The sequence below is a fragment of the Polyergus mexicanus genome, unplaced genomic scaffold, assembly GCF_030449975.1.
Source record: "Polyergus mexicanus isolate NDT 795.1 unplaced genomic scaffold, iyPolMexi1.0 SCAF_10, whole genome shotgun sequence".
NCBI lineage: Eukaryota > Metazoa > Arthropoda > Insecta > Hymenoptera > Formicidae > Polyergus > Polyergus mexicanus.
Genome location: NW_027223330.1, coordinates 8,717,621 through 8,743,558, shown reverse-complemented (window position 1 = coordinate 8,743,558; position 25,938 = coordinate 8,717,621). Strand labels below are relative to the sequence as shown.

The 25,938-nt window shown below is 40.2% G+C and overlaps 3 protein-coding genes across 7 annotated transcripts in view; 2 read left to right on the top strand and 1 right to left on the bottom strand.

The window, feature by feature from the left end:
* The window catches only part of LOC138937209 (ERI1 exoribonuclease 3), a 181,367-nt gene that overhangs the window by 17,836 nt on the left and 137,593 nt on the right, over positions 1–25,938 (top strand). The gene's annotated exons all lie outside the window — the stretch shown is intronic.
* Positions 1–25,938, top strand: part of Eip74ef (Ecdysone-induced protein E74) — a 186,508-nt gene that overhangs the window by 40,307 nt on the left and 120,263 nt on the right. The window lies entirely within an intron of this gene.
* Positions 1,806–25,894, bottom strand: Lsm11 (U6 snRNA-associated Sm-like protein LSm11). Its single transcript, XM_070303231.1, has 5 exons — positions 25,421–25,894; positions 24,627–24,681; positions 11,680–11,792; positions 7,954–8,092; positions 1,806–2,328 (listed from the first exon to the last, which is right to left on the bottom strand). The coding sequence occupies exons 1-5, from the start codon at positions 25,589–25,591 to the stop codon at positions 2,183–2,185; spliced, it is 624 nt and encodes a 207-aa protein (XP_070159332.1). The 5' UTR covers positions 25,592–25,894; the 3' UTR covers positions 1,806–2,182.

Sequence of the window (25,938 nt, the reverse complement as noted above, 5' to 3'; positions counted from 1 at the left end):
ACGAGGAGGAGAGGAGAGAGAGAGAGAGAGGGAGAAGGAGGGGGGAGGGGGAGGACGAAAATTGATGGTGCCGCATGAGACGCAATTATGGAAGAATAGCGGTGTAACGCGGTGCGCACACTATAGTCGACGTGTCATCTCGACGCCATTCTTGGCAATAATGCTCGGCGTGTGTAAACACGCAAAAGTTGAATGAACCTTAAACACACGCGGCTGTTAATGCCTTTATAGAGTCCGAACTTGTTGATTTTAAAAGATTTTAATATGAGATAAATTTTTTTATCAAATTTTTCATCAAAGTATATTACGGCTATTAATCGTTTATTCGAATTAAAATTCTATTAAGAGAAAGGTCGGCGTAAACTAAACGAAAGATAAATTTTGCTATATGCTTTTTGTCTTGTGGGAAGTTAAAATTTTTTAATCTGCAGTCGTTTATAATTCGAAAGAATTATTACGATCTTGACATTTTTATGCCAAAGAGATTGATTCTGTGTTGGTCAATATCAATCGTGGACGATAGATAGTAAGAAAGGACTGATATCTATAATTATGTATTAATCTCGATGTTTCTCTCCGATCATGAAACAGCCCCCCCCCCCCAATATTCATCTCGGATTGGCCTTTAGTATTTGCGCTCGAGAGAAAGTGCGCCATGCTTAGGACAAGTCCCGCGCGCACTTAACAAATATATTTACGCACACCATTTATGTATTCATTAATTCATTACATGCTATTATATTTCAGGTTTCGCTGCATATATCAGTTTTACATCATTTTCTTTCTAAGAAAGCATTATCATGGTAATGCTCGCTAAAGAATGGAAAACAAATTCATATGTCATAAATATGATAAATTTGCAAATTATTCTTATTGACACCATAATTATAAAAAAAAAAACAATTAAAAATTAAAAGATCTCTCCAATAATTTCATTCGCTATCGATGAAAATCCATATATGTAAAACTATTTTCATTTCAAAGTTCCCTAAAAATTCCTGGAAACGTTTACAATCGCGTGAAATTAATTGGAAAACGAAAAGTATCGATCCTTCCCCCTTCCCCTCCCCCCTCTCTCTCTCTCTCCTCGCTTTAATAGCGAACAAGGAATATTAATCGTCTACGTCGTGCCGTTTTCATGCGAATGCCGATCCGTCCGTCGACGGCACGTCGCTCCGGTACCGTAATTCAACACATCGTGACTTTCTTATTCCTCGCAACACGCATTCCGCTTCATTCGAGGGGAGGGATAGGGAAGAGGAGAGAGAGAGAAGGAGACATTTACGAGGGCGACGAGTGCTAGAAGGGAAAAAAAACCAGTCCCCTCGTCGCGGTGCGTGAGAGTTAGTCACGGTGGAACGCCGGACAATCGCGAATTGACTTTCTTCTCGCCGCCTTCGACTTCCTCGTTGGATGCTCGCGCGATCCGCGGATTAGAGCGGATTCTCTTTATCGACTCTTACTGCTCCGCGTTGCAGCTTACCGTATATACGCACGCCCGAAGGCCACGTCGACTATGTAGATTGATCTCTTCCTCTTCTCCCTCCCCCCCTCTCTCTCTCTCTCTCTCTCTCTCTTTTCCCCTCTTTTTTTCATCTCGACGTTCTTTTCTTCTTTTTCTTTCACTCTTGTCGGCGGAATCCTTTACATCCGCGTTGCGAGAGAGTCTAGTCTTCTCTCGGCGTCCTCCAGGTTTTGATTCCCCGTATAATTTCAGGGGCTCGCATAATAATACGTATGCCTCTATATATACGTATCGTGTTGAAAATCAATTATAACGGGAAGAAACGGAATAAATGGGAAAGAGAAACATTAAATTTTATTATATTACGTATTTTGGAGAGAAAAAAAATTTTTTTTTTATTACAAATATACAGAGGGGTGGACAAATGGATCGCTCGAGTGAAAATTTTGATTATGCAGGTCACAATGCAGCTGCATAACCAGATGATACTGGCGTTTGCTATTCGATTATTAAATTTCGAAAATCGCCGGAAATCGTACAATTTAGGGGGATTTCATGCGCGAATGAACTTATTAGCGCGAGACATTTGTCGTACAATAGTCGTACGAGTTTTAACATGAAGGAATAAATAACGGATGATAGATAAGAGAGAAAAATTGTCGTTGTATTGGCTATACGATTGGGTGCACGTGCTTGGAACGGCCCTTATGGCGATAGTCAATTGATTTTGATGATTATAGCGACTTGTTCTCCCCTCAACAGCATCTGTGGCACGTGTCTCTCCAAGGTCTCCGTTTTTCGTTCCTTCCTTACCACCGTCTTGGGGATACCGTTTCCTGCCGCCTCTACCTTCACTGCATCACCTGAATCAAAAATGCATTGTCGAGTCCTCGCGATGTATATTTCCTTCTTTTAGTTAACGGGACGGCTTCTTTAGAAATTCGATCACGAGAATACGAGCGCGCGTAAATGCGAATAATACTTGTCAGTTTGACCGACGCAATCGTATTTCAACCTGTCAAATTCTGTCGTTTATGTATTATAAAAATGTTTCATTTAGAATGTTACACATATATATATATATATATCGTTAAGAGCTTATGATTTTCTGTCGACGTTTTGCGAGAGTGTACATTTTTTATAGATTACTGAAAACGTAAACAGAGATCGTCATATTTTCAGAACAATTTAATAATATTTTCAAAATTGATGTTAAATTTGATATTACAAATTTAACACATTGACGTAATATTAAACATTTTTAATCACAAGTTTTTTTAAAACATTTTCTGATCAACTTTTTATCGATATAATTCGAAACTCTCAGTTCTCCAGAATAACGAGTTTATAGATGCGTTGCATAAGCAATTTTTGATAAAAATTTCAGGTTTCGAATACGACAGATATTGACCGGAAATGCTGTTGAAAGTACGTATTTGATGTCGTGGAAAAAGCACGGAATGAAAATGTCACTGGGGTCACGAGAAAAGTCTGGGAAGGTTGTTTATATACCAGCACGTGTCTGTAGAAGTGCGTGGGGGGGAGGGAGTGAGGTGCGAGGAAGGGAGGAAACGGAAGAGCCACGAGAGGGTCGGAAGGGGACGATTGGTGGCAGGAGCCAACAGGACACGTGTACATCGATCCTGTAGGCTGTTCTTCAAGGTCGCCCGTCGTCCCTCCACCCTCCCTCCCATAGCTACGTATCAACGACCTCGCGACCCTTCGCGATACGGTCCCGAAGTACGTCAGTAGGCCAACTAGCCCTGAACTCGGCGCGCCAAAAGAGAAAAAGAGAAAAAGTATACACGCGCCGCCCCCGTGGCGTCGCTTTTTAGATCGCCATAAATATGACGACGGAGGAAAGAGTTTAGGTCCTCTGTCACCTATTTCCTCACGTTGCCACGCAACGCATCATCTTGCTGCCTCTTAATCTCCTCCAGGGATAGTTCGTTTAAATTGTAAATGAAAAAAAAAAAAAAAACCACAACGGATATCCCGGGAAGTTTTTAGATTTAATTAAGAATTTAAAGCTTTTTATTAATAAAGAAATGTTTCTTTATCAATCGGCAAACGCCGATATGTCTGACAAAAATTGATAGATTTTAAGCGGTGTTGATAGCCACTTGACGATTCTTGGAAAAAATAATGAAGAAGGCGCGCAATATGTAATCCGGAGAACAATTTCGATTTCAATCTTCGGAAAAGTAGGTCACATTTTGAAGGAAATTTCGAGAAAGTTTATCCAGCGAATGTTATACATTTTCGAAGTTTATCCATTATTTTAATTGAAATTTCTTTAAACTAACAAAGCTACAATATTTCCTATAATATAATATTTTCCTCGAATACGTGCTAATGGATAACAAAATCATACATTTTCGTTAAATAGGAAATTTTGTTTAAAAATATACCTTGAATATTTAAGATTAAGAATTTCCTCTCGGGTGATATTTCGCTTATAGATAAGATATCAGTATCATCACGTGTATCGATTTATTGTACCTTTCGATTCTTCCTATCTACGGTTTAAAGAGGTGCCAACGAATTTCCGAACAATTTTTTGTACATAGAAACGAAAGGTTCGATGTAAAAAGTTCGACGAAATCGCGTGCTTGACACGACCGGTACGGATGAATGAAAACGGGAGGCCGAAGGTTGGAGGGCACGTGGCAAAGAGAAGAAAAAAAGAAAGGACGAAAGAGGAAATTTGTTAGGCCAAAAGGGACGCGGGGGAGCGTCGGGGAAACATCGCGTGGGAGTCAACTTACGAGAGACGTCGCGAAGGAAGTCGGAGGCAAAGAAGGGGGAGAAGAAGAAGAAACAGCACGCCGGAGAGAAAGATGTAAGAGGAGAGAAGAAACACGAGCGAGGAAGCGCGCGCGCGCGAGAGGGCACCCGCCCCGCGTCCCCTCCCTTCCTCGAGCGGGGGGGCTCTCCTCGTCGAAGGCGCGCGAGCGGCGACCACTATATAATATAGTCAAGGTCGGTCCTTGCTCTCCTGCCGCAAAGCGGCGACCTTAGTGGGATATATTATCCCCCTTCGCGCGCGCGATACGACGACCCTTCCTTCTCTTCTGTTCTCCGCTCTGGCTACCGCCCTTTTGCCGCGCGGTGTAAATAAAGAGCGGATCACGCGCGCGCGCGCGCGTACTCCCGGAGTTCGTTAAACTCTATCGATTCGCGTAGCGAGAGAGGAACGCCGTGATCCCACGGATCCCACGGATTAAAAGTGAATCAGTTTTACCGCGATGAGTAAAATGTTATTCTTCTGTGAAAAAATGACGGTCGAGGGGCGTGAAAAAATTCGATCATCAGATCGAAGAAATAGAAATATTGAATGTCGAACTTTCGCGCACTGTATACATATTCGCATAGTACGAGAAAATAGTTCCTTTCCGTTTCTCTCAGTATATAAAAACATACGTAATAAACAAATAAGTTTTATAAAAATATCCCGAATAAATGATACTTCTTGAAAGATTCTACAGATAATCTATATATTTTGCATTTTACTCAATGATAAGATATTTACGGAATTTCTTTGCGGAACGAACTTTGGAAAAAAAAAATTAATTCGATCGTGATAATTGATCAAATGATAAAGTTAGTGTGCAAACGCGCGGAGATCGAAAATAAAAATATGAAGGAATACAGAATGGAATGCCACCCGCGCGATATCAACACGTAGTAATTGAATTTGAAACGAATACTCATCGCGCGATTATACGACAAATTTGAATGTTGATCTTTCGATTGAGCAGCACGCTTCTGAATCGATCAGCGACTGATAACGTTGAATAATCTATTATTCGACCATCTGGCGGAAAGTCGCCGACTGACTTTCGCGACCATCGTGTACGGCTCTCCATAAAGATTTGTTATAGTACATGTGGAAAAAAAAAATGAAAGTAACTCCAACGAGAGAGATCGAATCGAAGGACGCGAGCGAGTAGTAGAAGTCATTCATGATCAGACCGACAGCGAAAAGCTTACCGTATAAATTTTCGACAAAGACTAGGATTTTTCAACGGATTTTTAATCGAACACAAAATATATATATATATCGAGCTAAACGAATAATGTATATTTTCGCGACTCAGGAAAATACGTAAAAAGTATAAAGTCCGATTGTTTCGTTTTTTTTTTCATCGTGCACTTTTGAATTACATACGAATTTTTAAAGACCGCTTAAACGAATGAATGATGATTGTTAGTTTGATTTATGCAAATTAATAAGAATGACTATTACTCGAAATAATCAAACAAATAATAAGAAACAGAAAATAGCGCGTGTCGGTGAGATTTAAAAAAATAATTTAAAGTTGAAGCGACTTTCGTCAATTATGACCCGATGATAATCGAATTGTCTATGTCATTTTGTATCGCCGATGCCAGATGGCAAACGAACGGCGACAAACAAACTGATTGTAAGAGATAAATTTGTGAATTTCAGATTCCTTTGTGCGCGAATTATCAGCTGACAAGATATACGATTAATAGTATACTTATTCTATATGAGTAATTCGAGTGCAAACCCCACACACACATATATACACATTTTACATATTAAAACTTTACTAGATCGATGCCAAAGATTCGTCATATTTGTCAAATACAGAAACAAAAATAATTACACAGTTTCCAGAAATAATCTTTATCGATCAAGCAATCGTCAGCTGTTTCAATACATATATTTTATGTAAAAAGAGTAATTTTTCAATTTTTTGGGAAAAAAAACTAAAAAACTTTATTTTGGAAAAAATTTTGCTTCAATTCATTATTATATGTATATTTTAAGCATCTTTAAAATGAAGGAATTATTGAAATATTTACGAGATAAAAACTGTATGAAACTAGAAAATATTATTTTTTTTTTAAATTTGTGCGATATACCAATTATATATATACAAAGGTGTATATATTAATTACATGAGTTAGAGAGGCGTGATATCAAAGATTCACCAGGCGGAATTTTTTAGCATTATTGCCCGTCATCGGGACACACGCGTGAATTTCATCGTACAAAACATGATATGAATTTTTTCGTAGGGTCATCCCCGTTCACGCTCCGAATCGCGCTGCGGCCTCTCAGAAATGTTTGGAGATTACGGAGTCATACTTTTCATTGTATTTTTATCCAGCTCTCGATCAGTATCTCGATCTCTCGCGTACGCATCGTCGCATTATATCGCTGCGAGATGCAAAAATATGCAAGCGTTTTTTTCCCACGCATTGCGCAATATAACATTCTACAAGTTTATGCACCGAGGGCGATTATTAAGACGCCGGGAATCTGTAATTGCTGATAAATGAGGCCGTGCTTATATGAATTTTAAAAGCGTTAAATTATACTCGCGCAAATCTTTTTCGAACCAAGGAGCATATCGTTCGACGGCATTGTTATTGTTATTATTGTCATATCGAAAATTTCGCGATACTTATTTCGTTGTATTTTCTTTCTCCCAAAAAATCTTTGAAAACAGATTCGGCCTCGGTGAATGAATCAAACAGGATACCGAAGGCCTTGTTTTTTTTTCTGTTTTATATCCTTGAATAAATTTAGATTAAAAAATATAATTATCTTTGATCATAATGAATCAAGCACTAGAAATGTTCTAATGTAATGATTATGAAGATTGTAACTCTATGTAATCTCAATGCTCGCGATCGAGTATGTAAACATTTTATGCAAATATTATTTAGTTTTTCTATCATTAGTTTTTCTAGATTATTTCAGAAATATGAAACATATTTTACATTAATGTGATCATTAACATGAAACGTATAACAAGATTATTATAGTTGTTTCCATTATAGTTATGTCAGTTACATTAAACTGTTATAATTGTAAAATAATAAGCAGTCGTATACGAAACAACGTAACAAAAATTAGAGCTTGAGCTCGCTCTAAATATTCAAATATAATTATGTAATCGTCATCGCGCACAATTTTCTTGAAGAAAGATTTATTCGGAATTATATGAAAGCTATTATTAAGGATATTATGGTTTATTTTGCAATTCTTTTATAACTTTTATCGTAAAGGTTTCTTAATTAACAATTGTTCAATTAACAAAGTATTTCGATATTTCAACGATAAAGGATAATCAATTCTCTATTGTCTATACTATATAAAGAATATGTAGCTGCAGTGTGGAAACGCGCGTGGGGTTGTTTATATACATAATATGATCGATTATTATGAATAATAACATTTCTCGACTTAATCCATTAACAGCAAACGTCTCGTAATGTCGGGACAAAAAAATCGATATTACAAAAATAAAATAATTTTCGTAATGAATAACATTCTATAAAAAAGAACTCTATATAGACAAATTATCTTAAATTAACGAGTTTCGCGTATCAACGTTTTTTTTTTTTTTTAGGAACAGTCGCGAGAGGGTAATTTAATTAAAAGTCTTTACAATGTTATTATGACCCTTGATGGATTATTCGAGACCTCGATAGGATGATGGTGTACACACCGAGAGCGGGCGCTTTCCTCTTGACTTTGCGAGACCAGACTTCGAAGCAGTCCTCCAGCGCGAGATTCCAGTGCTTGTCGAAGGCGGCCACGTATGCCTCCACGTGTCCCCTTATGCCGCGCGCGTTCCTGGTGTAGACCTTGTGCACAAAGAACGAGCGATTATTCCTTTTAGATCGCGACGAGTTCTCGAGTATTACGCGCGACTCGTTTATTCCAGGTAAAGCCGCGCATTGACGAGAAAAGAGACGGCGCGATTGGCATTCTCTCTTCACTTTCGATGATCGTGCCGAAACGATAGAATAAATTGGGATCGAGTGTGGATCGCATATAGATAAGAGGATAAAGCAAACAGTGTTAACGGGAAGTAAACCAAAAAGCCAAAAAGCATTTGCTCGACTTTCCTATGATAAATTATTTTTATCTGACTCATCAAATTCAATATATATCTTCTAGATCAGCGATGTACGATTATATGAATCATGTATGTCGCGTGAATAAATCTGTAAAGGAGCACGATCGTAATATTGCGGGTTTTTTTTTTTTTTTTTTTTTTTTGTATCATCGCAATTTTTTTTACGAATATCTGTATATTCGATGAAATCGAATATTTATGCAGGTTGTCGTAAGACGCGAATCGGCGGATTTTTTTTTGTTTTTTTTAAATATCATACACTTTCATATGAAACGTGTCGCGTATTATACGACTAATTAATATTATAAAAAAAAAAATATGTGTGTTGCAAATATAATTAGTTACTCTTTCAGCAATTCACAAATTATTATTAATATTGTCAGTAAATTTGTATAAAGCTGTACAAGTAGATACTATTCCCAATTTTTTTCAATTTTAACTTAGTATAAACGCGAATTTATTCCATTACGTTCTATCTGAGAAATTAGATTTTTGATATTTCTTCGGCCTAAATTCGGATTCGCTTAAAGTATTCGATCGGACTCGCTGGAATCGAGAGAAGCTGCACACAATTTGGTAATATTTAACGCAATATTGTGGACGATAAATACAGTAATGAGACATCGCGCTTGATCGTTAAAAACTCGTGTTACGTATTGGAAACGCTTGTCGCGTAGATACGGCCGCAAAAGACAAGATAGCGGTCTGATAGGCGGAAGTCAGGCCGGCGAGGCAAGGCCCCCTTCAATGCCTTTCGCAGATATACGTACGGTCGGCTTTGTCGTAATGAAAACCAATTGCGAGTCTCACGGACTATGTGTCATCGCGATCCATTAAACGAATGCCGTTGATGTCTACGAATTAGCCAGAACTCCTCAAGATCGCCGACGAGGAGCTCGGTCCTTGCCGAGTTTCAAGCCGGAACTCGCGCGTTACGAATCCTTCCACGTGTTTCTATTTTTTATTTTAAAGATCGATATAATATATGAGTAAACGAAGCTATTCCGCTCATGCACTCGATTATTGTAAATTGATCTGAAATAGTTTGATATTTTCTATTTCATCGAAATAGTCCCGCTAAAGAGACATCGATCTGATTGTCATGTTCATATAATAAATCGTACAAAAAGTGTACGGATTGGAACTTGTCATTGCTTCTGGAACTGCAACAATTTTGCGCGCTCGATGTGTCAGGATTTATCATGACCGTGGATCCAAGGATTTCGTCGCAATCGAAAGATTGTGGCAATGAGATATCGAGGACGATTCGGATGGTCGATGCAAAACGTGGATTCAATTAGACCGGAAAACTTGGAAAGTAATGGAAAATGAAAGTCGATTTAATTAATTGTTCGGGACTATCGACTCGATTAAATTCTACATTCTTTCGCGATTCTGCCGAAATCGCGTATAATTTACTTCTCGAAACAAAAATAATCCCACATTATATTATATAGAAGCTCAAAGTTGTTAATGTAATGCAAATTAATTTTTTCTTCGCACTTATATCGAACAATATATAAGAATAATAAATCTCGAGGATATTAATCACATCCAATTGTTCAATCAACATAATCGAACGTCACGATTTTTTCCCCAACGCACTTTTATTCGTCCGTGATGAAATGAATTTGAATGACTTAATGATTAAAATTAAACAAACAAACAAAAAACAAAAAATAACAATTGCGTGCTTTCCTCAGCAATTTGAACAGTCGAAGGCCGAGTGATATCGATCTATAAGCGTAAGATAAAAATCTTCTTTCCGGATGCGTTCGAAGGTCGTGTAAGATTAGGATCTATCGTCGAGGACGGCGATTCCGAAAAGGATCTTCGAGAAATGACCGACATCTCGACGTCGAAAGTTGATAATTGCGATCAATTTAGGTTCGGTTTCGTTCGCGGAAGGAGACTAATCGAAAAGTCTATTCTCCTCGTTGAAGATATCCGACGCGGAGCGGCACTTCCGCAGGAAGAGAGCCCAATTAAATCAATTTGACTTTTATTTTCCATCGCGCCGTCTCATTGTCCTATTATTAACCGCGGCCTTAACGCGAGGCGGTAATCATTAAGCGCTCAGCGTCGCGGGAAATCATCACACGGCCGCGATTCTACAACTTTCCACAGCTATGCGCTTCCGGATGGATCGTAAAATCTCGAAGACGTTGATTATGAATGCAGGATTATAGATTCTAGACTGCGCGCACCAGCTGCCTTTTTTTTTTTTTTTTTTTTTTTTTTTTTTTTTTTTTTTTTTTGAGAATGTCAATTTGAAATAATTTTCTCAGAAATTTCAAGAGATATCGCCGTGAAATAGTAATTTTAGAGAAATCGTATTAAGATGCGTGTAAAAAAATATCGTCCTTGCAAACAGCTTCGAAATCATCTCGGGGGTAACGAAATGCATACAATGAAAAAGTTTTACTAATTATTTCTTCTCTCGTAGCATTTTCTACGCAAATGAAAGATCTTTCGGAATTTTGCAAAGTTTCGTGTGCAACCAATCAATAATTTTCGAAAAATTTACTCCTCTAAAAAAGTCAACTGCACGTATGCTTTAAGGAGTGAGTTTTAGGGCAGCAGTGTGACCCTTTTTGGCGGCCCGCGATATTGTCGAATCGTTTGTCGCACGACGGCGATATGTCAGGGACGTGAGTAGAGACGACGAGAACGCCCGCTCGGTCGCCATGGTTACGAGTGTTGACCCCCGAGGGCTTTTCCCTCCTCCGTCGAGTCGCGGCTCTCGACGAAGGGAGGATTTTTGTCGCCCTTCCAACACCCCCGCGAAGGGTTCGCGTACGTGTCACTCGGCTGCGAAAGTGTGTCAACCTGTGTGTATGCCTGCACGCACAATGCTAGGGGGTCGATGGGGATGGAAGAGAAGTGACGGGTGCGACAATCGTTTTTAGGATCGCTCTTTCGTCCTCGGCAATGATTTAAGGGATTAGAGAAGGAATTTTCTTTCATTAAGGAGAATCGCGACGGAGAATATATATTTTTGGAATGACAATATTTAAAAACGATACATTATTTTGTTTAAAAGAGCTCAAAGATGGGCAGAAGATTGGAACAGGGGAAACAGACAAGCTAGTTTTCGAATTATTATTATTATTTTTATTATTATGACTTCAGGTGTAATAACGTAATTTTTTTAAGGATTTTATTTGAAACGGAAAGAGGATTATTCGTTGACACAACTTACTGACAATATGGAAATTTGTATGAAAAAATCGTTGAATTTTTTTTCTTTTTTTACGTATGATTATAAACATAAATTGATACTTATAAGAAAGATCAATCGACATGACCTACCCTAATCCGAATTCTCTTCTCCATGCATCCGTGAAGCATTCCTAACGGACCAATGGTCTTTTGCATTTTTAAGAGTACATTCTTCCGCTCGCGTCTTTGACGGGGCACTGGTTCTGTAAACAGTCATTCAATGTGGATATTTTAATTGAATTAATATTAAAATTCCAAGAGAAAATATGTATATAAAATCTATCTATTTCATATACATACATATGTATGATTAAGAATTTACAAGCGATTTATTGCTGAACTTTAGAAAACAAGATTAAATCAAAAAGAGAGTCTCTTCGTTTTTAAGTTGGCTTCGGAATATTTATTATCTAACTTTAAAATCGTATATCTTGAGATACACAAATCTCGTAATATTAAAATTAATTATTTGATCATAAATTGCAAATTGCCGTGTTTCGTGCATATAATGAGAAAGAGGAAGGAGGTGATCGTAGGACTGGAATGTCGCTTTCATTGAGAATTCATTTCATATTAAATATCATTAATAAAAACTTTAATAATAACAAATTAATTAATAGTGCAATATATCTCATATATTTTTATATAACGTATATATTAATAATAATTAATATATACCATATATGAGATCCGATCGATACTTCGAGTGAAGTAAAATTAAAAATATTCGATGCAACGTAAAGTAAAGTGCATCTTGTCTAATTCTCACTATATATTATTAATAATAATTATAACGAGTAACTGTACTATTCTCTCTCTATAAGTTGTATTATACTCGAAGCTATCCGAAGTCTCGAGATCCGGCCAGGTTACGACGATGGACTTTTACGAGCCGTTGGAACACCGCGTTAATAAGAATTTATGCTCTCTCTCTCTCTCTCTCTCGTGTCTCGCGGACTCGCTCGACAAATCATCGCGCGAGGAGAGGAGAGCCGATAGCATCGCGTTCGCGTCGTTTGCTTCTCCAGTTCTTGTTCCTTTTTTCCTTCCTTGCCATGACGAAGAGACTTTACGCGGCCACGAGGGCTTCATTAACCCGGGCGCCGCTCTTGTATCCGCTTATGTAGTTATACGCGGTGATTCGAAACTTATCTTTCTCCTTCTTGACGTAAATCAATGAGATGTGTATGGCAAGCGCAATTAGAATTTAACTTTGTATCGATAGTTTAAATTAATAATATTCTTCTTTTAATTTTTTTATTATATCACGTATATCGCTATTGTTTTTTTCGTTCACATGTTAATAATCAGATACTTGACACATGTTTTTTTGCTCATGCCAATGATAAGTTAAGATATCAATCATGACGAGTCTCACACACACACACACACATACACACATCATTCGTTGCAAATTTATTTTTCCGACGAATAAGAATTAAATAAATTCCATCGCAATTTAATCGAAGAAACGTGTTCTTCCACATTCATTTATATTCCGACGCTTAATTTTCGATTATTTCCAGTAAAGAGTCTTTGCATATAATTATTTTTCTCTAGAGCTATTAAACGAAGAACATCGGTATCTCAAGTTTTTCGAAGGCTTTTAGCTCCGAGCCTTTTTTTTTTTTTTTTTTTTTTTAATCTGGCACGTATACAAGATGTTTCGAGATTAAACGATCGAAACTTTGTTAATATATTTTATGAGTAGAAATAAGAAAAAAATATTATATAAACGTAGATCCAAAACTGTTTTATTGTCACGTTATATTGAAAAAAAAAGAAGATAATAAAGCGTTTCCGGACCTATTTATATAAAATGTCTTTATCTTATTTATTCATGAAACATACAGGCGATGTTTGATAATTTGATTTTGAAATGCCATGTGTACCGTAAAAACGTTAATCTAACTCAGGATGTCCATTGAAATCTTGTAAAAAAAAACTCCTTGAAAAGTTTCTAATCTTCCAGAATATTTTTGTCCAAAATTCCAGATAAAGAGAATCTTTTAAAGAACTTTCTAAAATACATTTTTTTTTTATTGTATACATTTTCTAACGCTTTTTACTCGTGCAAAGGAAAAACACAGAGCCGCTTAAGTGTCAAGTAGATAGATTTGCAAATATACTGAAAAGAAAAATGAATAGCTTTCGCATAAGATAAGCATTTTTCGCTTACGTAACATTTTCATTTTTCATCACTAGAAACATTATAATAAAAAGAATATATATTACACATTTCATATTTTATTAAGACATTGAATTATTAGATGATTATATGAACACACAAATATATTATATATATATATATATATATATAATACATTTTAAACAGATACTCTTTTTATAACTTATCGACAGATTTCCAATTGTTTACAATATAAAAATATTATCAAGTATTATCAAGTATTACAATATCAAATATTATCAAGTATTATCAAGTATTACAATATACAAGTATTATCGAAGAGAAATTTTAGAAAATTCTCTGATAAAGTTCTTAATAAAATTCCACGAGAATTCCTTCGTTTCTCCGGAGGAAAAAAAAAAAATTGAGAAATCCAGATTTTTCATATATATCCAGAGAATAGATACTCTGCAACTTCACAATATCGCGGGATACGGGGATCTCGGTGGAGCCGGTGTTGATGTCGTCGCGCGGAAAGAGGAACGGAGTTACGTAAAAGCCTTCGGCGAGGCGAGTGCACTTATTTTCTCCGCGTGCTCGAAATTCGGCCGCGAGAGGTGGCAGAAGGAGCGATGCACGGAGCGAGATCGACGGTGCCAATTGGCTTTCTCCGATAACTTTCATACCACCTCTAAAGGCCGCTCGCTCCGCTTCTTTTCCACCTTTCTTTGTTCCTTTCCGCGTGCACTTTCACTATCACACCGCGATCGAATTGCGCTGCCCGGTCGCGGAGGTGGAGGATCGACGGCGCGGAGCGTCTCTCTCGGAGCGTTTCACGCTCGCTCGTAATTAAGTCGCGAACGATCGTGTCACGAGCGACGATTATTTCCCGATCAGATATAATAATTCTAGAAAACAGCTTCTTCCGAGATTATCCATATGATATACGGAGAGATGCGGATATTTCACGATAAATCTTTACAAAGGAAGCGGAAACTGAGGCATCGTCTTGTTGTTATTATAAAGAGAAATAAATGCAATTTACTGCCGAATGAAGAGGGAACGCTTTATTTCGTCTATAATGAATAAGTCGGGGCTTATCTCGGAGAGAGAGAGAGAGGCGGGAAGAAAAAGATACGGAGGGAATGGAAGAAAAGAGACGGGGGAATAAGCGAACTGTCTACCTTCGACCTTCCGGCGGTTTTTCCTTCGTTGTTACGCGATCTTCCTTCGCCGCGGAAGATAGCGTCCAGAGAACGTTCACGTTCGCGTGAACCGCGTGCAAGGAACCGTTAGGATCGCAACCGCACGGTGACCGCGAGGGGAGGGAACGCGAAACGGTGACTTTATCGCCCCTTCCCTAGGCAGGGTGAGCCCCACGTAGGTGTCCGCCGCGTGTTCCGTACCTCTTGCCACACGTTCGTTAACCCCTTAAGACGGTCTGATGCCTCCGGACTAGCTTGTATATACAGGGTGTTCGATAAACGCGTTTTTCGCCAGACCATAGGTACGACTGAATCGTCGAGAACGGTTTATACATTATAAATCTGGTTTGCCTTTTATTTCGAGAAATACAGTTTCACAAGCATATGATATATAATTTATATTTATTGATCCGTAACATTAAATTTATTTTTAAATTTGTTTGAAATTAACTTATTTGATTATGTTCTTATTAAGAAACGAGACAAATTTGCCAACAATTTTTCTCAGTATTGTATAAATAATTTCTGCAATTATAAAAGGCCGTAAAGAGCTTGATGTTGTAACGTATTCAATATTGTAGCGATTTCATCATTATAAAACATCGATTAAAAACAAATAATACTTACATTATTTTAAAAGGAAACAGAGCATACGTTACATTGTTTTTAGCGATCACTCGACTTACTAAATCGTGTAATTTTTGAAGGACATAATATTTATGTCGCAAATATATTATCGGTTGAAAAGTATCGCGAGTTTGTCATTCACATTCACACACACACACATATACGCATACTCGCGATTACAAAGTTACTGAGGTCTTTCGCACTCGTGATATCGATTTTGAAAGAAGTGGACCTTCGAACGCGCGGTTCTTCCAAACGAAGGTCCGTCTGACTTTTAAAAATATTATTATCATTTGCGCAAAGTTTGTTTTCACGATAAACGCGACCTTCGCGAAATGTCACCGCGCGAAACATCAGCAATTAATATCGAACGTTAATGATTTGCGAAATTTGTAAGGACAGAATCATTCCTGTTTGCATCCGATTTACATTGTTATCTATACTTTGTAGAGACACATCGTTATTGATATTCAAATTGCGCAAACACTTGCACGATACATGTTTTGGCGAGCCTTACTCGAATTGTAATTTGCAATTCGCAGTTTCCAATACACCTTCGAGTCGAACGAAACCCAATCTGAAGCCGGATTATTTTATAAAGTCTACAAGAAAAAGACGCGAGGATTTCGAAACACTAGGCAAATTCGAAACTCTGTCAACGACTGTTAGTAATTGCTACAATCAAATACAAACAAGGTAAATAATTTATTCGATTGTCATATTTATTTACGTTAGAATATTAAAAATGTTATACAAAGTATCGATAAAACACAAGTGTATGAAAGTGCTTCAAGATAAGATTCTGTCTTAAAGTAAAGTTTTTCAAGCTCTGCTTGTGAAATTATTTGAAAAATGACAACGTGTGTAACTTGTAAAAAAATATAAAGTAACGTAAATAGAGTGGCTTAGAAATGCTATTTCAATATTAATTTTTACGAAGAAAGTAAAACTCTATATTGGTCAAAGCAGTTAGTCTGCAATTTATTGGATTCTTTTCGCGATAAATAATTAACAAGCAACGAATGAAGAAAAAACAAGTGGTTTTGGGAGGATCAAGTTTTAAAAGTGCAATCCAAGTCTTGGCGTTCGCTTTATTTGAGAGACAAGTTTAACGTAAAGATTAAATTACCAAGGGTTATCGAATCTTGAAACTTTCATAATTACACAATAGAATTCGATTAAGTGTTTTGGCACAAGAAATACATGTATTATTTCAATGTACGCAGAATTTTTTCTTTTATTATTTTACCGAGCACACGTTGTAGGAGAAGATTCTCTCTCTTTCTCGGTGACCGAACGCGCGCGCTCGAGATTTTCCGGCCTCTCGATCATCTCGTCTCTCGGTCGCGTTTGCGACGCGCGCAAGAAAGGGCCCCGCGAACATCTGTAGGGCGGCTGTATGTCTCGCGTGTTGTTCACCTGCGATAATGTTCGCGCGCGATGCGTGCGAAGGAGCAGTTCTGGTTTCAAAGTCGCCTGGTCCGGAGAGTAACCTGGGTCGCAAGTGGGCAACTGACGGCTCTCTCGTCGAGGAAGGAGGAGGAGAACGGGGGTCGAGACACCCCCCCCCCTCACCTCCTCGCTCCCTCGTCGAAAGCGCCGAACGAAATATAGCGGAAAGATTGGCGGGCGGACGGACGAGAGTTCGCAGAGCAGAGTAGCGGCGTGGCTTGTACCCGCGGATGATCCCCAGGTTGAGTCGCGCTGGGTTCAATGTCCTATCGGGCAGCGCACCCGAGAGCCGTGGCAGGCAGGCAGGCAGGCAGGCAGGCAGGCAGGCAAGCAGGCAAGCAGGCAAGCAGGCAGGCAAGCAGGCAGGCAGGCAGGCAGGCAGGCAGGCAGGCAGGCGAGCAACAGCCACCAGACCTCTTCGGGTATATACATACACGCGTATACACACGGACGTGCGCACACGTTTTCCGCGAGATCGCACACGGCCGCGCGATCCGCCGTTGCGTATACACGCCGCTCGCGAATATACGGGGTGTGCCATACGTAGCGTCCCAGTATGTATTCCATAACGAGAGACGTTAAAGGCCGAAGCGGGAAAAATTCAGGATGGTTGTATCGTCGGTATCTGATGACGACGATCTGTCCGAGAGTTGGACGAAAAAGAGAATGAAAGAACTCGGAGGAAATTTTAAATATCTCGGAGAGAACTTGATTCGATTAAAAATCATCTTTTTAATCTTCTCTTCGGCCGAATGTCAAATTATTTTGCGTACAAAGACAGAGCGTGCTGCGTTGAAGAAACGCGAAGAAACATTCGATTAAATCATCACCGTGGCAGGATCAATATTCCTGAAAATTTCTCAAGATACTTTTAATCGAGAGAAAAATGCTTCATTTTCAAGCCACATTTTGTATACTCGAATACGGTGAAAAATGCGCTAGCTGGCACGCCGCGCACTTTGCTTCACGCGAACTAGCCGTAGGTACTGTTACTTTCGCGACGAGGCCCTTCGGTTCCCTTTCTCTCCTCTCCCTCCGGTCCACGCAAAATGTTCCTTCCCTCGTGAATCTTCACATCCAAGGAAGTCACTGACGGTCGCGCGATTATTCGAAACTTGTGTTTTCGGGAAACGATTACGACAGTTTGGCGAGATCGTTTCTTTTTTCATCTCTCAAAATGGCAAAGTGAAATATAAGAAAGAAGAAAAGGTAGAAAAAAGTAACATCTTTTAAACACACGATATTTTTCGGATATTTTAAACGTGGCTTGGTAAAAGTTTCGTAGCGCGAAAACAATGCGAATTAACATTTTTTTTAAATAGCAAAAAAGAAAATGGAGAAAATATAGAATTCAATGGGATATTTATATTAAAATTATATTAAATTTCGGAAGATTATCTGTTTAGTGTAACTTTAAAGACTCTTAAAGTCTACCGTAAAGAGTAACGCTTACCTAACTCTTTGAATTTTCAATTACAGTATTTTCTTACGTATGCGGATACACACATATATTCGCATTCTCAAATTTTTTACAATTTTTTAAGTTGATAGTACAATTTTATTACCTATCTATATGTTATTTGTAATTAAGCGTAGACTCTTGACATTTTTTTTTTATTCCTAAAGAATAAAAAAATTGGCCATATCTATTTGAACTTATACGAGAGACTTTTCAACATTGCTGAAAATCTCGGAAAGGATAGATTGAGTTTTGCTCTTACACATTACGCGTATACGTGGGGCAACTAAATTAATCGAGTAATAAGAAACGAGGAGAGGGGATCGCGTTCGTAGGAAGGCAAATTTATAATCGGGATTTCAGTAGCGAATCTCTTTCCTGTCCTTTCCCGATCGAAGAAAGGAGTCATGATGACGCGTGCGACAGGTAAAGGGAAAAGAGAATTCTCGTTTCGCGGGATCTATCGATCCTGATCAGATTCCTGACCGCGATCGATCCGGCTAATCCGGGATCTCCGAATTTTCGTTTCGACGTAAGCTTTCGATTTGCCCGTTCGCGAAATCGACGGATTCGAATGCCCGGGGGATGCTCTGCCCTAATTGACATGCCTTCTCCCCCCTCCCCCTCCCCCTCCCGCCGCGCGTTTACGACCGGTCCCTATTAAGGCTGGCCTTACGCGATGCGGTAAACCGTAATTATCGCGCGATCGTAAGATACTGGAACGCGCGGCGGAAACCTTTTCCCGCGATCCTCGGCGAATTACGCCGTGAATAATCTCGACCGAATCATCTCTCGTTGCCTCCTCGAGCATTCGCGAATCTTAACGACCACCTCTGTCCGAGTATCGAGTTTCGCGACACTGTCGTATTTTTATCAGAGTATAAAAATATCAAGAAAACTGTACGACATAAAGCAAATGTGTAAACGCAAAGTATTTTATATCTTCGCAAGAACGAAATTCTCTATCTTGACTGTATTACTATGATAAAGATGATAAAGAAGAAGAAAAGAGACAAAAATTAGACTTTTTTTTTCTCTCTTCTTCTATTTCGTCGTGTCAATTTTCTGAAAAAAATATACGATCGATAGGGAAGAGATTAAGAGACGCGAAATGCAACAATATCCGTGAACGTTTTAAAATTCTAGATTCAGGATTCGACAACGAGATGAAAAAAAAATCCATTAATCATAATGTGAAATCCGATCACGCTTCTTCGAAATCCGGCAGTGATACGAGTCTCTGTGAAATGCCGGTGACATTCTAGATTTTAAAGGGCGAGAGCGCGGCTGGCTGTCTCGGATTCGGCTCGTGCCCGATAGTCATCTGTTACGTTGGGATAGGTCGAGGCGGCGGGTATACGGGGTTACACACGAGCACGGTGCCGAGAAATTGGATCGTCCACTGTACCGGGTGGCGCGTGGAATAGGAACTCGGGGGGAAGTCGAGTCGTCCGCTCTGGGGTTCTCGGGAAAGTCGAATCGATCGCGCGCGCGGGGAAACCGGAAGCGTTCCCCCCTCCCTCCTCTGAAGTTTGATGAACCGAGACGAGCGAGGGGTTGTCTTTTTATCTCGAAGCAGCGTACAAATAGGAGCCGCAGCTGACGAAAAAAAAAAAAAAAAGGAGAAGCAGAGGAAAGGAGGAATGGAATATGTGTAGGAAAAAACGCCGTGCTCTCGCCGCGCGTTGTCGCGCGAATGTTGCGCAAGAGAATCGCAGAGAGAAAACATATCGACGAGTATTCCGTTACTCGAGGCGAACGGCTGCTGCCGTCGTTGCCTCGTATCGCGTTTGTGCCATAAGCGAGAGTATACGCGCATGCATGTGTACGTGTTCTCTCGATGCGGCGGACTCCGGGAGTCTCCGCCGCTAGAGAGCGAAATTCGCTTCCGGATACTAAGATACTTACTTAGAGGAGCCGCCTCTTTTTCCTCTCCTCCTCCTCCTCCTCCTCCTCATCATCATCGTCGCCGGTGTCGTTTCCTGTCGCAGTCATATGTATGTCACGTTACGATAGATCGGGAAGACTTGATCGCGGAGAGGCTTAACTCGATCGAGATAGGATGGGAAAGGAGGTTTAGTCGGGAGAGGGGAGGAGAATCATCTTTGGAAAAAGGATCTATGTATTCGAGAGGATACAAATGAAAATATTGATTTTAGCACAAGGATTAGTCCGGCAGATTGTGAAACTCGATCGTATTATAAGATTTATTAAGTTTTTTTATCCCCTATATTTGAACTTTGAAAATCGACGATCTTGTCGATTATATTGACTGTTTTGAATTGGTTACGGTGTGAATTATATTTATCGATATTATCTGCCGAATTCCGAATTCTTCGCGTACTTTTGACATAATTACAAGACGTAAACATCGCCGTCTGAATATCTCGCGTACCGAAGTATGTACGCGCGAACGCGGATATCCAAGCCAAGACCTAGGATAAACCAACAAGAATATAGCGATATCTAACGCGATAAAGCGTAAGCCCTGACGAATCGCGGCACCCTCCACCTCCAGCCACGCACGCCGCGTTCTCGTTCGCCGGCGCGTGTCCGCGATTGGGAAAAATCGCGGTTCCGGCGGAACGTGTTCGAGGGCCGCCGCACCCCCCCCCCTCCCCCCGTAGTCGAGCGCGGGGTGGCTCGACCGCGGCAGCGAGGTCGATGTCCGGGCGCAACAAGTGCGCGCTCTCGAGATGCGCTCTCTCTCTCTCTCTCTCTCTCTCTCTCTCTCTCTCTCTCTCTCTCTCTCTCTCTCTCTTTCTCCCTTTCTCCCTCCCCCCCCCCTTGCCCGTCTTTCTCCGGACACGTTCACGATCGGCTTCGATAACGCTGCGCGTGACTTTCGACGGCGTCCGGACTTCTTCTCGCCGCGATCATCGAAGCGTCGACCTCCGAAATACGCTCGCGAAACGCGCGTCGCGTCGCGACGCTCTCTTGCTCGCTCGTGAACGGATTTAGAGACGGCCGTAACGAGATCGCCGGAAGCTGAACGACCTTTTTGAGGTTGCGCCGCGGCGCGCCAAGTTCTTCCCGCTCGGGAGAGATGAGAGAGAGAGAGAGAGAGAGAGTCAGTCTCTTCGATGCGCGGCGCGGAGCGATGCTCAAGTGTGATCGAATCTTTTTTTGCCTTTTGATACATGTGTGTATGGCGTATGTCGGTGTCGTTTTATAATTTTTTCGCAAGCTGCAAAACATTCCTCATACCGATCGAAGAAACAAATAATCGCGACAAAATTGTTAATAAAAAGAGAAATTGACGATTGTATAAAGCTATTGGTGAGATAATCGTGTATAGTCCGTATATAAGTACGATTTTAATAGGGACATTAGAGAGTTTGCATGTACATTGTAAAAAAAAAAAAAAAAAAATGTATGTCTTTTAAATTGTAAAAATTAAAAATTTCCTTTCTAAAGATTTCTAAAAATTTGTCATATCTTCGATTGAAACGTTAGAATTATTATGAGTAATTTTGAAAAACTATTTCCAAACTGTTTTAAAGAGAATCCACGTTATGTCAAAAATATAGAGCTAGGGAAAAATTTTTTCAACACGCAATTTTTTCATCTTTCGAAGATTCGAATCTGAGATAATTTAGAGACAAGTTTGTCGATTGCCAAAAGAATTTGGCATCGATATTCAGACAGTATCTCGATGGTATTATCATGAGCATCCCTAGACGCGCCGCGACGCGGAGCCTCGAGTTGAGCGCAAGAGGTCGACGTCCGGGCGCGCAACAAGTGCCGCACCACGAACACGTACACACACACACACACACACATACACATACACACATTATTGCCCCCTCTTCTTTCTCTACATACACACACGTACACAGCCTACCTCCCATCTCGCTCGCTCGCACAATCGCATGACCACCGCAGCGATGCCTCTCCTCCACCCCTTCGACAGGGGCATCCCTCCCTCTCTGTCACTCGCTTCCTTTGCTTCTTTTTGCGCGACCGAGAGAAGGGAAACGAGCAGCGACGAGAGAAGCGAGGCACACGATTCAAATAGAGGTGCGGAATAATAAAAGAGAGAGACGAAGAGAAAGAGAGAGAGAGAGAGAGAGAGAATCTGCGTGACCGTGCTCCTCTCGCACACACCGTGTCGTCGGTAAATATAAAACTGCACTGGGTCAGGGATCCGTGATTTATCGGCTGCCTCGTGTAATTGGCCGCCGGCCAATAGATATATACTTCTCCCCCGGGTGTGTGCGTTGCAAGAGTGCGAAGACGCTACTTTTGCGTCTTGCCGTCCAGCATCAGCCCCGTTCCTCCCCCCTTCCTACGCGCCGCTCATTTCCGTGCGATAATCTCAAGCATCGATTACGCTTCCATCTTCATCTCTGGAATCTCTGGCCCCGACTTCTTCGGAACTCCAACGACTAAAGAAGCGTTTTGTTCCGCGAGATACGTACGATATATAACGTGTTGCGTTAGCGCGAATATCAGATCGGCCGTAATTATGATCGTCCGACTTCTCTCCAAGGAGATGGAATTTTTCGATCTGTTAGACCAATTACCACGTTAGTATCTATCCGAGGATCGAGGTATGAAAAAGTGAATCTCCAAAATATACACACATGTTTAATAATGATTGAGCAAGACGATTTTTTAATCTTCGATAATTTGACACGTGCACGCGAGAGAAGACTCGACGTATATTGGAAGTAAGAAAATTGTTTGCCACTTTTCTAAGCGATATAATTTATTTATTTAGCGAGAGAATACACAGAGAGAATACTCTTTTCATATTCTGGGTTTTATAATATTATTTCGAATTCTCTTTACGATGCTATTCATGTGGACATACATAGAAGGACTATAAAGATTTAAAGATGTAAAGAATTATATTGTTTCCAAGAAAAAAATATATTTCTTATAAGTTCTCTTTCTCTCTCTCATATAAATTATGGTTTCTCCTTTTTCTATTTCCTTATTGTCATTTTCTAAAGGCGATCAGAATTTTCTGGCTGTGTAGAGTTGACTTTTTTCATTAAAAATCCATAGCGATTTCCTGCTCTCCCGATGCATTGCGATTAAATATAAAAAAATAATAGTTTCAACCCGCTGAAATATTTAGTGAGATTTAAAGATGCGCGAAGAAAAGATGTTAATAATGAAAGCGAATTAGATTTTAGATTCCTCAAATCTCGTAAAAATTTCCTCATCGCAAATACTGACCGAAACCGTAAAGCGAGGGTTTTGCGCGTAGATCTTGTTCAAATAAATAAGATTTCAGTCCTCAAAGAGCAAATTTAACGGTTATCGCTTAGAATTCGCAAGGTCGCTTTCGGAAGATTCGCAACGTTTTCGCGCAGCGTTCGCTAACAGAGAGAGAGAGAAAGATGCCTTCCTCACCATCATTTTCTTCCGGCGAGAGAGTACTCGCGCGACGTTGTAGATATCGCGGGAGAAGAAAAGATAGCCGTGGAAGAGAGGAAACAATGGGAAGCCTCTGTACGCGCCGACGACGGTCTCGGTCTCGCAGAGGCGAGAAAACACAGTTGACGCACACTTTCGCGGAGGTCAAATTCCACGCGCGACTAACGCAGCCGCCGTTGCGGCGACCTTCGTGGTATTTGTTAGGCCGTAAATAAAGTGTGCACCGCGCACGGTATCCGGAATATAAGAGCCCGGCGGATGATATACGAGCGCGAGCCATTGCTTGGCGCGAAAACGACGAACGATAGATTTCATTTTCGACATACCGGAGTGAGACCGCGCATCCCGAGGTCTCTCGATCAGCGAGATAATCGGTTTATATGTCCGATCTTTTCTTATAAAGTTTACGTGTACAATAGCCCCCGTGAATTGGCATGTTTTTTTAAGTTTGACGACAGATTTTTCGATAAAATTCAAATAGATCGATTCTTAGCGAGAATATCATTTGTACTTATTCTTCTGCATCGATGAATAAAATACTTGTGCGTATCGATTAAAGGGATCGAGGAAATGTCGATGAAGGAGAGGGTTTTGCGGATTCGTACCCGTTGGTGCCGCGACAACGGGGCCCTATCGAAATTCGATATTACTACGCCAACTTATTATGAATGGAAGCTCTCCAGCTGTTCACAATTGCACGCGATCGCCATCTCTCGCGAGACGCGCGAAAGCCGCGTGTAAATCGAGAACCGAGCGAATCCTTACGGAGTTTCCTTACCTTGATGCGGTAAAAATCTCTGCCTCGAGGACTCCGGCACGGTCGATTTGCTACTCTGAAATAGAGATAGAAATAGAAATACGAATCGAACAAAACCGATGGTCTCCGTCGTATTCTCACTGGGATCCCGAGAAGACGCTGATTTTTTTCCGCGTTTTAGGATTAAAACTTTACGACATTTTTTTATTCCGCGAATCGCGGACTCGATGATTCCATGATTACACAGATGCTAATTTTTCATGTATATTTCATTTCATATTTTTCGAATTATATATATTCTGAGTTACACAATTTTACAACGTATATATATATACTCTCATCTTCAGGGTTCTATATATAATTTCTCCTAATTCTGGGATATCTCTCTCTCTCTCTCTCTCTCTCTCAAAGATACTAGAATACATTCTAGGTATTCTGCATGTTACAGATTTAGCTGAACGATTCACGGTTTTCATGGAGAGAATCCATTTCTAAGCCTAAGCTGCAAGTATCCGAGTTTCTACGCGTTTTAGCTTCAATAATTCTTAAAATCTACTATAGCGTAAAGTTAGCGGTTAAGTGAGGTTAGGTTAGATTACCGTACGCTTGCATTGCACAGAGATGCTTCTACACTTTTTATAAATATTAATTTCGATCTTTAATTGATGACTCACTGGGCAATTTCACGATTTTTTTTATAATTTAACACGTTTAGTATTTCGATTGATCGATTTTCCTTTATTAGATTATGGCTCGCGAGGATGCACGCAGGTTAGAAATTGACATGTCGCGAGCACGTGGCTAGAGATACGCACTTTCGTCAACACGTTGATGCCCTTCATCATGGCCTCGAATTTTGAAATATTGTCATAGATCGGCGCCGAGGGCTCTATTCGCATCTTAGGCGAATATAACGCTTTTAACGGATCGAACTTGTCACTTCCCGCATCTAAGCTCTCGTCCGAGGTATCGCTCTCGTCCGCCATCGATACGTTTACGCGTTCCACTTGCACTTTTCGTACTCTGCCACGACTTTGCTCTCCCGTTATCGATAAACGCCGTACGTTTTACAAATCTAGTTGCCTTTTCGGCGCCATGTGACATCGGAAAAGAGAGCGGACGGTGCTCACGCAAGGACGTTGACACAAGCGCGACAAGATGGGAAGAGTTTAATCACGCACCAATCTCTCTCTCTCTCTCTCTCTCTCTCTCTCTCGCGTGAGGGTACACGTGACATTTCCTCGATTAGAAAAAAAAACCATCCGTTTCTCGATTTATTAATGCGTTGCGATAATACTATAGCCGGGAGAGTAGAGGATGTTAACCTCCCCCC

Bases quoted from the DNA above. Each gene is read 5' to 3' on its own strand.
- Lsm11 (XM_070303231.1), bottom strand. From the start codon at position 25,591: ATGGCGGACGAGAGCGATACCTCGGACGAGAGCTTAGATGCGGGAAGT. The intron at 24,682-25,420 runs GTGCGTATCTCT...TCTCTATTTCAG, and splicing joins GCATCAACGTGTTGACGAAA to AGTAGCAAATCGACCGTGCC. The intron at 8,093-11,679 runs GTAGGTCATGTC...TTTGTGCACAAG, and splicing joins AGAAGAGAATTCGGATTAGG to GTCTACACCAGGAACGCGCG.